The sequence below is a fragment of the Sturnira hondurensis genome, unplaced genomic scaffold (genome assembly GCF_014824575.4).
Source record: "Sturnira hondurensis isolate 20B ecotype Veracruz unplaced genomic scaffold, ASM1482457v3 Scaffold0020038, whole genome shotgun sequence".
NCBI lineage: Eukaryota > Metazoa > Chordata > Mammalia > Chiroptera > Phyllostomidae > Sturnira > Sturnira hondurensis.
Window position 1 is genome coordinate 1,056,909 of NW_028092669.1, and position 13,780 is coordinate 1,070,688.

Here is a 13,780-nt window from a genome sequence, read left to right on the forward strand (position 1 = left end):
TTCTAGGAAGAACATATTTAACTAGCATGCAACTGCAGATACATAGAATGAGTAAAACTAATAAAAAATCTTGATAATTAAAAATCCTCCTTCCACATGCACACCAATTTTCAGTAGCCTAATTTGGCTCTAGGAAGATACTAAATTGCTTTCATATAAATTCCATGTTCTCATATCAGTTTCTTTATAATTCATGTTAGTGCTTACAAGTTTGCTAATTTCTACTAACACATTCCTCAAGCATCCCTGCTCTTCTACTCATCTTTGTAAGTTCAATAGTAGTACTTGCTGTTTTGAGTATCCACAGAGTGTCAGGCATTATATAAGATGTGTAGCGCACACTATTTCACAACCACCTAAAAAAAGTTGTTATATCTCCCTTTTACAGATAGAAAAAGAGAAACAATGGAAACAACTCTATGATCACACAGTAAAGGGCAGACCCTGGATGTGAATAGAGGTCTCTTAGGTTGCCAAGTCACAGGTAAAATTTGTATACAAAATGTCTATACATGTGCATCTACAATAACCTAGCTTAATGCATATTTGTACCTACCAACACAGCAAAAATAGAATTAAAAAATAGCAGATTACTCAGAAAATATCACCATTCTAGTGATACAACGAGGCAAACGAAAATTGTATGTTCTGCAGAAACACTCACCCAAAGGTAAAATTGAAAGCATCCTCCTTACCTTTGACTATGAGCAAGCACACAGTGCCTGTTATGCAACATACTCATGGCAGGGTGGACACAGGGCTCCACCTTCCACTGCCCTGGTGACAGAATGATTGTGCCCATCTCTGTTTATGAAGCATTTCATTTTAAAATTAGACTAAAACTTTCCAATTCTTTTTACTTTTTAATTTTCAGAAAGTAATAAATATGATTTATCTCTATAAAACCAAGAAGTTGTGATGGAAAATAGAGTGACTTTAAACACTGCGAGTTCATCCTTCAGTTAATTGAGAGCTCCTAACCCTGAGAGCCACAGCAGAGGAAGAGGGGAGACTCTAGACTCTGGTCAGGCTCCACCGGAAATTCTTGGCATGTATGTAAGTGTGATTCCCAAACTACAGATGATACATGAAGGAAACTCTGTTATTCAATAGAGAGAAAATGATGTTTACATAGCCATACCCATACATATTTCAAAAGGGACTCCATATTCTTACTCAACGTTTAATCTATCTCTAAAGTGAATGTTAGAGATTCTTCTTGGATTTACACTATTATCCAAGTGTGATTTTTTTTTTCCTCAGAGTACTAGTGTGTTGATTGATTCTTTCTCCGTGCTACAGTCTCCTGTTGTGCTCTGTTCTTTCCTAAGTTCTGGTCACTTTATTTAGGGGGAAGTGTAAGCTGTTGATGCCACCATGGCTCTACCCCTCCTAGACCAATCTGTCTAAACCCAACTCCCCTCCCCTTCCCCCAAAATGGCTAAGTCAGCTCTTCCAGGAAAAACATTAAAGGAACTGCAAGCAATATTAGGCAAGACGAATGAATGGGTCAGGAGCATGCCAAAAAAATATGCCAATCCATTCTCAGGAGTACACTCAAATCATACACGTACATATGGGTGGGACAGTGGAATCACGCTGAAATAAAATATATGTAAAATAGTTTTAAAGCTCAACAATTATCAGATATCATTATAACTAACTAAAGATTACATGATATTATAGAAAGGTTTGTCTGGGTTTTCTTTTTTCCGTCTATTATTTGAAGGAAAATGTCAGAATGGCAACCCAAGTAGTCACGCATAATTTAGGAGATCTTTAGATTTTTCAGTTTCTTTTTATGTGGGAAAATCTGTCACTGGATGTTCATTTGAATGGCAAATAACATTATATTATATTATGATTTTGCCAGGCTTTTAATGCTTAAGAGCAACATAACACCAGCAGAATAGAAGCCTGCGGTCACGTATCACCTTTCTGTAAATTTCTTTTACAGGGGAAAAAGAAAAGACGTCTTAAATATCAGACTAAACACAGTAGCAGTTAATTTTTGGCATCCATCTTCTGGTGAAAAGCCTAGAGCATCTCTGCAGAAATGTTTCAACAGTGAAATTAGACAAACGGGTTTAAAGAGAAATACACAGGCTTCTTCAAAATGTTGGTTTTGAAGGCTGCCTTGCTCAGATATAAAAACAGATGGTTGAAATATAAAAATCAGTTCTAATGGCAAATAGATCACTGCGCTCTCGGTGCCCAAGATATTAGGAAAACCTGACTATCCGATTTAGTAGCCCCTGGGGAGTAAGCCATAGGCCGACCTGAAAACCCTCCAATAATAACCTTGAAAACATTCACTTCCTCTACAAATGAATACTCAAATCAGGCCAAACCTACCCAGCCCCCTTTCCTCCCTTCAAGGACAATGATTAGAAGGCGTCTTTGATCATGGTAAGTGGGTTGTCTTCTTCAAGCGGTAACCAACAAGTGAGGCGATGGGTTAGGGGGTAAGGGCTGGACCTAGTCGGGACGAGGACTCTCTGGTCCTCCCAGGAGATCCCCTCTCTTCCAGTCGGGGAGCGAGGTTAGTTCCAAGTCCGAGTCCTTCACATTTTCCCAGGTTAGCTTCCCACAAGGCGGTGAGGGGTTGGGTAGGTGTGTGTGTGGCGCGGGGTGGGGGGGGGGGGGCGGGCAGGCTGTAGACTCTGCAGGGGCCCTTCACTGCCCTATAGCCCGGAGACACAAGTAACAGCACCACAAAGCATGAGCTCGCGCACGCACACATACACGCTCACAAACTCTGACTCAGGTAAATCTCTGCGCTCGCAAGACGTCTGGAAATCCAGACAAGTAAGTTGGAAAGGAAAGATGGTCCAGGATAGTTAAGGGCGGGCCACTCCTGCCAGCAGGCGGGATCTGTAGTCCGTGAGTTCCTGGAAGCAGGTCCTGGAAGGTCTGACCGCAGAGCCCACCGGCGTGTCGGGGTTCAGAACAAGCCTACTCTTGGGCCCCAGCCTGCCTGTGTGAAAACTGCTCGTGGCCCGCAGTGGGGCCCAGGAAGAAGCTAGGGCGCGGGGAGTTGGGGAAAGGGCTGGACCTACTCGGGACCCCGTTTGCCGGACAGTGGTGCCCGATCTGCCCAGCACCCCTGGGAGCCTCCCTCCAGGCCTCTCCGGAGCCACCAGACCAAGCCTAGAGCCTCGGGGCACCTGAGCTGGCAGTGCCGCACTCACAGTCCCTTCCAGGGCAGAGCTCCACTGTCCTACTGAAGGACTTTGAGGTGTAGACTACTACACATTAGTCAGAACGATAGGGCCCCCAAACCAGCAACTGTGGAGCATCCGGGGCAGGCGAAATTCAAGAGCCTAAACTCAGCGCACGGTCGCTGGCAATCGGAGGATAAATCCGTTTATTCTTTTATTTTAATAGATGTGCAAGCCACAGAGTGGACCGAGATGGCACTAGGTAACCACAAGCCTAACTCTTCCTACAGTTACCCCAATTTGCGACCAGGCGAAGAAGGGGGCGATAAGGGTAAGAGAGAGGAAGGAGAGGAGAGAAAAGGTTTCTGGGAGAAGGTGAGGAGTGGGTGGAGGGACTGCGGAGAGGGGAAGAGAGTGCTTTATGACTCTAGTGACACTCCCCAGGCATCCTCCCCTACTGGCACTGACAACTACAAATCGGCCTCAAACTGAAAGCCCCGTGTTAACTCGGGGACTAGCTTCCTTTAGGCATATAGTAAATGTGTCAGGCGCTGATGTACAGATGTCCCTCAGACAGTGACGGTACCGAAGAACCAAAGGTAGTCCGGCTTGTTTTCTACTATTGCTTTCCAAAGCCTCTTTTCTAGAAACTCAAGCCAGCCGGCAGAGAGGTCCATTCCAACGCTTTCTGAAAACTTCGCTCTTCATCTACACGAGTGCTTATTAAGGGCAAAGATTCTTGCAAAATGGTCCTGCCTGAAAACCAATGGCCCACCAGAGGCCAAGGCCAACACATGTGCGCTGGCCTTTCAGGCTGTGGGAGCATCCTACTATGCCACAGACTGTTCCCAGTCTGAGAGCCTTCTCCGGTTTTCCGTGGGTTTCCAGGGGTTAACGTCCCCCAAATACTTCACTCCCACAGCATTAATACCGATTACAAAGTCTTCCCAGTAGCTGGGATCAATCCTCACATAACATGACAGAACCGCTCTTTCAATGGATTACTTGCACATCTAAACCAACACAGGTGTGATGTTGAGCCCTCACATTCTGGCAAATGCAAAATGGTGGCCTTTTTGCAAAGGCCACGCTGTCTTTGTAAATGCAATTGCTACTTGGTAAAAAGTTCTGTTTTCTGGGGGTAAAAGTAAGTAAGGAGCTGTTTGTAATCCTTTGGAGCAGGATCCAATCTAACAGTCACCGCCCTTTAGAGGGGAAACGCATGGTCTCTTACTCAAGTGTGTAGCTAGTGTCTTTAAACCCACACCCAGTTGCTTGTAACACTCTGCTAGCCCTATAGAACAAGTGGAACCCCTGACTGAGAGTCCTCGAAGCTCTCTTATTACTCTCTCTTAACCCTTGCCAGTCCAAGGGAGAAAGAGTCCAGCTTTCGAAGCCTTCAAAAACCTGGCAGGGCGGGTGCTTGTAGGGCGGGACTGGGTCCCTGTAGTCTGCAGTGTCATCATCTGGTACTTTTGTCGGAGGAGATTTTGTGGGAGTCAAAGTAAAAAACAGGGCACTGTTTTCCTGTACTACTTCCGTCACAGATCTGGATATAGAAGAGAGATGAACTCAGCACCTTCTGATGCACCGTGTGCTAGGTGCGGCTGGCGACGGGGGAGGAGGGGACTCTAGTATGATCCTTCACTGCACCTGGTAAGGAGGTCTACAACCGCTCTCGAGCCAGACCTGCATCCTTTGTGTACCAGCGTACGCTCCAGAAAAGAAATTTCAGGTGACAATGCAACACAGTCTCGAGCACATGCCTATCCGGTCTCCCGAACTCTGCAGCAGGATGGTTAAAAAGAGCCCACGATCCCGCGCCCCAGAGCAGAAGTGAGAAGGCCAGGGCTCCTGCACTCCGGGCAGCGTGCGTCTGGCGCTAGGAGCCCTGGTACAGCGGCTCTGGCTTCCCGAACCAGGTCTCCAAGTATTAGAACCCTTAATTTTGGATTGCTCAGAAGCCCGCCCCCATCCCTGGGCGCCCTCCTCACCCTCCCAGGGAACCACGGTGAGTGGACCGCACTCACCTACTGTCAGGCAGATGGGGAGCAGCAACCTGAAAATGAGCCCACACACCACTTCCGAGGCCATCTCGACAGTCCAGCGACTCCGAGTAGAGAGGAGAGGCTCGAGGGTCCCTAAAACCGTGGTGCCAGGCCTATGCCCATCTAGGGCCTCCTGTTGCCAGCGGCTTGAAGCTGCCCTGGCATCGGCTTAGTGGCAGCCGCCGCACAGTCCGCCTCGAGGGCGCGCTCACCAGACTCTCGGACGACTCTCACTCACTCAGCTCTAGGTAGCCCCCTAACCAGATGCCCGACCCCCACAGCCGGCCCATGGAGTGTAGTCTCCCCAGTCCAGCGGCAACAGCTTCTTCGGCGGCTGACCCGGACCAGAGTCCTGCACGCAGAGGCACTTGGGGAGGGTCCTGGAAGGCAGCTCGGAGAGGGAAGGGGGCGAGAAGGAAGTGCTGTGCTTTTTGCTTGGCTCCCGGGGCGTTGCTCAGGGATGGCAGGAGGGTTGTCTTCCCGGAATCTCCTCTGAAGCCTACGAGCCTTGGCAGCCAGGCCCCAGCCCTCTGCCCACTCTGCCTGCTGCGCGACCCTGGTCCTGGGCTCTGGGAGCTGCCCGCCGGCCCCCAGATCGGCGCCGCGACGGATCCCTGGGCTGCGGTGTGGCTCAGCCTCTGCGCCTCCCAGTTTCGGGCTGGAGAGACCCGGGTGGGAGCTGCCAGACGTGCAGAACCATCCCTCTATGACCAGACCAGAAAAGAATTGCGCGAGCGTGGGCAGAAATCGAGAAGAAAGCTCACAAGGAGTGGGTTAGGCTCCAACTTCTTCCTCTGCGTCTTCAATTTAAAAAAATAAAATAACCCAAAGCCTCCCAGATGTCCGCGCGCCCCCGGCCCGCCGTGGTGCAACCTCGCCTTGGTGGCGCAGCCCCAGCTACCCCGCGGGCGCGCACTTCTCCACCTTCAATGAAACTTTCGAGTCCTCTCCCGGGGACTGGCGTGCCCTGGGGCCAATGGGACGACGGCTCTGGAGCAGGCGTGCGAGGAGCCCGCCCCTGCGCGGCTACAGAGGCAGGCGCAGTTGGTGGGCGCGGAAGGCGCAGGGCGAGGCTGGGGCTCCTCAGTCTTGTGTACTTGACACTTTCGTTCGTGCCTGATCAGCGTCTTTCATCTCTGCTCACTCCCGCAACTCTGCTGGGTCCTGTCAGTCTGCAGACGCAGAAGGCGCACATCCTGGCACTCTATCCCCTAGGCGCACCTCTGAGCTTACCCAAATTCAGGGAACCATTTAATGCTCAAGAAAAATGCACAGGCGCAGCGCGAGAGCAACAACTTTGTAGGGCTGTCACTAGTACTAGAGCCGCACTTACCCATTTGTATTGATTAGGAAGAGTAACTCAGAGCAGTGACCCCGTCCATCTTTAATCTTGTATCTGAACTCTGAATAGGCTCTGGAAAGTCCCAGGTCTCTCCAAGAATGGGCACCAATGTTCAGATGTGCATCCACTTTGTTCAGATGTCCATCTTGCAAAAGCCTTAGATTGTTTTTTGTTTGACATGGCTCAGGGGAAAAAGCATTTCCTTTGCCATTTCTCTTAATAACTTCCTCTCTCTCTCTCTCTCTCTCTCTCTCTCTCTCTTTCCCCTCACCTAGAGAAATCTCATACTAGTTGGGAGAAGTCAATGTACTTGGGTCCCTTATTTCATGACTATTCAACAGTGGGTGAGTGATCCCACCCACTGTTCAGTGATCCCACTGAAGCATGGGTGGGATCCTCAGGACCAGAATGCAAATCTTTCAGTTTGTAGAGAGGGCCATTCACAATTGGCATTTGAATCAAGAGAAAAAAGTTTTTGACTTCCATTCTGCACCAGCATTCTGGGCTCGTACTGGTCTGAAACTATGGAAAAGCTGCTAATGAACAGTATGCAAACCTTCATTATGTCGATGGATGGTCGTTGGCACCAATTCCACCCCAGTAAGAATCCCCAATTTGGGATGTGGTCTTCCATGCTTCAGCTCACCTTAACCTTAAGGTTACTTAAGGTCTTACTTCAGGTTAACCTTCAGAGGAAGGTTAAGTGAGTAAGAAAGGGGAGACTGCCAGGGAGAGGCAGTCTTCAGTCGAACGGAAAAGTGGAGTGAGGGGAAGCTGGCTTTTATGGATAAAAGTCCAGAAGTCCCAACCCCTGGTCCCTGATCAGTCTCGGGCAGATGAGGACTCCAAATTCTGAGTTCAATTGGTCCAAAAGACATTTTTCTGATGCTTCTCTGATTGGTGGGATCTCTGCAGCTCTGATTGTATGGGTAGAGAGCCTCAGTCCTATAGGTTGAATTAGGATTCCAGGAACTCCTTTATGGGGACTGGCTCAGATGGCAGAAACAGTACAGGCAGGCAGTTCAGCACAGGCTTCTCTGTGAACTGCAGTTTGCTTGAGAAGCCCCTGTACAGAAATAGCTGTTAGGCTTTGTTTACTTTCTTCTTCTTTTTTAAAAAAATTTGAGCCCAGTTAGCCACCAGAAGCCCTTTTTAGTAGGTATCTTTTTACTCAGGGTTCACAGTTCTATGTGTTAATCTCCCTACAGTAACCTTGCGTTTTGACCTCATGCCTTTGCAAATTCTCTGAGAATGACAAATAAACTGTGAACCATTTGTTTTTTTAAGATTGGAGGCAGTGAAATCTTGTAGACACACCTTGAAACTCAGACAATCTATGTGTTCTGGAGTCCTCGAGAAGCTTAGACACTAAACCCCAGGCATAATCATAACCCCAACAGTAGGGCTAGGGATGATAGAAACTTAAATTATCAGCAAATTATTGACTACTATCAATAAAATTTTTGTGTTTTGTAGAAGCCTGACGTAAATCTGCACCCATCTTCTCAGGAGTCTAACATTTTGGTGTTCCTAGGTGGTATTCTTTTTCCCATACAACTTAATGTGGTGACCTAATTAAGAGCTGCCAAAGCACCCCCCTCCGAATTTTAAATAATATTGCATCATTACATGAAGTCCTCAGTTTTTTTCTGAATATATTATCACGTTCTCAGTAGGTTTCCTATATGAACAACTGCCTAGATTTCTTCAAAAGAACTATCTTGGATGCCTAAGTAGGAGGCACAGAAGATAGGTTATCTTACAACCTATCCCTTTTTGCTTCCTCTGCCACATTTTATGTCAATTTAACTGATTAGTTTTTTAGAGATTTTTAAACAACTGCATCTTACTTCTTAGTTTTACCAACACATGTACTAAAGGAGTTTCAGTTGTCTAGACTACATCTATACAAGGGTCTCCATCCTGGCTGCATGTCATAGTCACCTGGGGAGCTTTTTGTCAGAAAGGAGAACTACTGTCCTCATGCATATATCACAATTCAGGCAACATGCTATTGTTTTTCAAAATTAGCATCACCAAAACAAATATATTTCTGAAACTATTTTTATACTGGGGTCAATGAAAGCATGCATATCAGTAGCCAGTGACATGTTTTTTACAAGGGCTGTTTTACCCTAAAATTTCCCTAATCTGATGAGCAGCATTAAGTGTCTAGACAGTTTTGTTTTTAGGGACTGTCAGCCCACTAGGATATTGGTCCCATTTTTTAGCAGTCCTGCATGTTTTGTGACCTTCAACTTCAATCTGAGCATGATCTTGCCTGAAATCTGGTAAGATCAGGTAAGATCAGGTAAATCTGGTAAGATCTACCTGGTAAAATGAGGTAGAAAATGCTTCAGGAAAAAATACATAGATACCCATAAACATGTTATTTTAATATTTGACGAGAACCTAAAGTGTATGACCACAGGTTTAGCAGAGGTAATGAATTAAGCAGCAGTTAGAACGTGTCTCTCTGCATTTACAATGACAATGATGGCTTCTCTTGATCATTGACATTTTTAGTGCCTTGGATTCTTCCTCTATAAGTTTAGGAAAGTAATCAAACCTATCTAATATGGAGTGCTATGCAACTACAGATAATTTATAGAGTGCTTAGAGAAGTGCTTAGAGACGTGCCTGTTGCATAGTCATAATTCAGTAAATATTAGCAGCTGTTGTTGTTATCACTGGAAAACAAGCACTGGTCCTACATTTCTGAAGCTGTTATGCTGAAAACACAGCAGCCTGCTCTTATATTCATAAAGACACATACACTGGCTCTTTATAATATATTTAAAAACTGTGGCACGGTTGGGTAATAGATCTTGTTCTAAGTGTCTGAGTTTTAGTTCTAAAGAATCTCCCAAAGAAATAAAAATTTATCAACCTGGCATTTTCTTCTCCCATTGAAATCTACCAAAATCCATCGGTTCCATTTAGCCTGTAGAGACTTCTGTGACTCTTGCTAGCTTGGCGATATCTTCTAGCATAGGTGACACATTCTCTTTACACATACTATAATATTCACATAATATACTTTCTTTATATACTTTACACATAATATAATATTCTTAGAATATACATTTGTATGTTTTCATTTGTAAGTAACAATCTTTGCTTAGAGGTGATATTAGTTAGGAGTCACGTAGTTGTTGGCTCTTATACTTGAAAAAACTTGGAAGCAGAATGAAAACCTTTCTTCCTTTTGCTAATATATTCTGGGGTTGCACTTTTTAAAAAAGCTGTTAATTTGATGTTTACAGCAGAAATATATTCAAGGTCTCTAAATTTTAAAAACTATACAACTTCTAATAATCTGTAGGAGATGTCATCTTATTACACTTTTGCTAGAGAGTTTAGCCCCAGACAGCCTTTCAGAGTTGCCCACGGAGAACCCGCACCAAATCCTTCATGCAGTTCTCATTGAAGTGGCACTGACACCTGGCCCTTACACATAACATTCCTGCTGGAAGATTATGGTGTAAACTTCATACCATATTGTGAATAACAATCTGTGAGCTATAATATGAACCCAGAATCTGAAACATATTGTTCATTTGTGTTTGTTGCTCAAGAACCTTGAAAAATCTGCTGACACATGTATGTACTTTATTTTTTCAATCAGGTTGTAGGTTTTCAAGGCATGGACAAAAATTCATCTGTAAAATAAAGCAATCTAAAAAGCAGGTTATACAGCAAAATATTATTTCCAAGTGAACTGTATTTTATTTATTTGCTTCTGTCTCACACACAAAAAAACATATATATATACACTCTTAACTGGGTAAAAAAGATCACACACGAAAATAAAAGAGCATAAATAATTTTCTTTGTTCTTTTTTGCAAAGTTGACACACAAAACAAGAGATTATGGTTTTGTGAGGAGGACACTCTGTGGAAGTTGGTGACTTGCCTTGGGCACACACGCACCCAGATGGCTGCCACTAAAATATGAAAAACAACATTCATTATTCACAGCAAATAACATGAGCAGATTTTTATCTCAGGGGTTATCTAGCTTCTTTCTATGTATTTGCTCCTGAAGCTTTTGAAGAGGCTGCTGGTTTTAATTTCATTTTATTCATAAAGGCTTATCAAAATGTAGTAAGAGGATAAAGATTTGGGGAACTTAGTGTGAAATGTAGAAATTCAAAGCAAGTTAGTAAATAAAAAATTTAAAGTTATTTTTTACCTATAACCACTAAAATAAGTAAATCTTTCTTGTATATATTTTAGTAGACATTCATTTTAATAAATATACATCTTAGAATGATTTGGATTTGTTGGAACTCCATAGGGATCTCTTCAATGGTCAAGACATGTTAATTTGCTTAGTTAGCTTAAGTGATTTTATTGGTCTTTTAAAGAAATTTCTGGTATACCTATGCATGTGAGTGTTTGCAAGTTTTGGAATTGGCTCTTTCTAGTTATTGACATTTAACCTATAACTGGTGCTCATGGATCCCATTCAATGACTGTTGGGTCAGCTAATTTGGGTCTTTATTCACTTATTCTCCTGCAGTGCCACCTTTTGGCTAAAAGCACATTGAAAAAATACATGGGGTGTCAAAAGCAAGCACAATCAACAAATGATTGCAGCCAATAATCTGATGATAAGCTCAGAAATGACGCAGCAGTCAGCAGAACCAATATAGCCACTGCCTTTGTGAAGCAGCCATCTAGAAGGAAAGACAGATTAATCAAATGATCAAAAGTAAGTAAATAGTGCACCTGTGCAGAAGACTATAAGGCATTATGGTATCAACAGCATAAACAGTGAGTATGACTCCCAGGGAATTTGAAAAGGACAGATTCCTCAAGAAGGTGGTGTTTCTTGCATCTTGAAGGATGACTATAGATTCTACAGAATGTAAGCTCCACAAAGGCAGGTACTTTTTCTGTTTTTTTACAGCAGCCTGGCACCTAAAACAATGTGATCCAGAGCAGACACTGTGTGAATACCTATTGAGCAAATAAAGGACTTACTAGGTGAGGAGAGAAAAAATATACTATGAGGTAGAAATAACAGCCAGCTACCCAGAGGTAAAGGAGAGGATGAACTAATAAATAAATTATGAGCAGTCCACAGTAAATTTTAATATTCTACCAACTGAGAGTACTCCCCAGCTTAAACAATTTTCCAGATCATATGATTTCCAATTCACATCTTTTCTATCTTCTTTTAAGTTTAATCATAACAGCAATAAGCTCTTTTCACACATAAGTAGAATAACTGATATAGATAGATGTATTATAGGAATAAAAACAGTCAACACCTGAAACCTGGGGAGTTTTCCAGTCCATGTTCTCCTTTTTTGCTGCTGGTCATTGCAGCCTTCAGATTCCATTAGAGACCACTGGTGAGAAGCCAAGAGGTATGGCTCATGGGGTTGCAGCTCTGGCTACCTCTTGCTGAAATCAAGCTAAATAAGTTGCTTGACCTTTCTCAATTTTGTAGAGAGAAGGTTCCCCCACTTAAAGGTTTGCGTGTTTTAAATCCACTTTCTAAAAATCTTTATATAGAGAGAGGATATTTATACATATTATCTGGGCCTGTAGCAATACTGTAGCTACTGTTATAAATTTATTTGTGTTGTCCATGTACTTTTCAGTAGATGGAAGACATTGGTAGTCATGAGCAAGGCTTTACCACAGTCACTCAGCAAACAAGCAAAGCAGACACTGTCTCTGCACTTCCTGACCCTGAAAAGTCTAGTAAGTTTTCTTTAGTGTGAAGCTTTCTCTGGCTTGTATACAATGATGAGATAAACACCATGGGTTTTCCCAGAATTCTTTCAGTACCTTCAAACAACTGTTTTGACTGTTTGTTTGAGGATTTGAGGAAATGGCCCCTCTTGCTAAAATGAACATAAGACACTCTTCTCCTTCCTCCCATGTCTGAAGAAGACTGCAGGTCAAATTTTTTCAGTGAGAGGGGACTTCATTCTCACTGCCACAAACCCAGGCCCTGGGTTTGCTTTTCCTCCTTTCCTAGAAGGGAAGAAGATACCTTTTTGGGGGGGGGGGGTATTCTGTTAAAACACCAGAGAAAACTGGGCATTTTAAAAATAAAGTATGCTACAAGATTAAAAAGGAACAAACCATGAATGATACAAAATGTCTTTCCCAAAATACAAGTTTCTGATGTTATATATTTCAAAAGAGTAGCAACTTTTTGAGATGTTCTAAGATAATTGGTTTCACAATTTGGATGACTCCTGTGCCAATTTGTGAGCACCAGTGCAAAATGAAATGTGGAATACTTGTTCAAAAGTGAGGGAAAAAGTTCTACTAAGAGTACTACAATATAAAACTTGTTCTTTTTTTTCCTAAACTTTTTCTTAAATCACCATACTATTTTTATTTGCCATTTAATACTATTCTGTGTGAGGAAAATTAAAATAATTTAAAGTATTAGCATGAATTTAACCACAGATCTTTGTATTCTGCAATGTCAGTTTTCATTGCAAATATAAAAGCAATTAATTCATGTGCAGAATTACTGGATTACTAGCATCATAGATTGTAGCTCATAAGTGCATTCATATTTTGTTCTTAGCAAAATGGTTGACATGCTTCATAAAACTAATTCAACTGTTTTGATTTCCCTTCTTGATACATCCGCATACTACTAATACTCTCTACTTTTGGCTTCCTGATGAGTAAGAAAAGACTCAAAGGAAAAGAAACTACTAGTTGCATTTTTTTCTCCTCCTCTCTATGCCGTCATTTTCAGCATTAGTGTTTGACTAACACAGGGAAGTACAGCAGGTCTTTGAAAAATGTCATTTTATTCAATGTCAGTTTATGTTGTTTTGTTATATAACATTCATGACATGCCATAGGAACTTAACTCTTGTTTATATCAATTAACCTATGATAACATTGGTTTCATTATATATCATTTTGTTTAAAGTCACAAAACCTATCAAAGAGGTTAAGTGAGTAAGAAAGGACATGATAGATAGGATTCTTTGGCCACTAGTCTGTTGCCTTCTTTCTTATTTCAAAGCAGGCCCTTGTTCAAACAGAAGGTGTGGCCTCTGGGGGCTGTCAGTGCAGCCCCTCTTTCTTCCATTACAGAAAACACTTCTTGTACTCCCTCATATAGTGGGCTCACTAGAATTCTGTGTTCATGGGCATCAGGAATGCCAAATGTAAATGGAGCGGCAGAAAACAGCGTACATGCATATTGCTTATGCTGTGCTCCATTGTCCTGTGGACTT

The 13,780-nt window shown here is 43.1% G+C and overlaps 1 protein-coding gene across 5 annotated transcripts in view; it reads right to left on the minus strand.

Moving 5' to 3' along the window:
* The window catches only part of PIEZO2 (piezo type mechanosensitive ion channel component 2), a 524,101-nt gene extending 518,027 nt beyond the window's left edge, over positions 1 to 6,074 (minus strand). For all 5 annotated transcript variants that reach the window (XM_037028556.1, XM_037028560.1, XM_037028559.1 and 2 more), the window contains exon 1: positions 5,192 to 6,074. In XM_037028556.1, the coding sequence (XP_036884451.1) occupies positions 5,192 to 5,255 (64 nt within the window). In that variant the 5' untranslated portion in view covers positions 5,256 to 6,074. The remainder of the gene's footprint in view (positions 1 to 5,191) is intronic.
* Between the last annotated feature and the right edge of the window lie 7,706 nt (positions 6,075 to 13,780).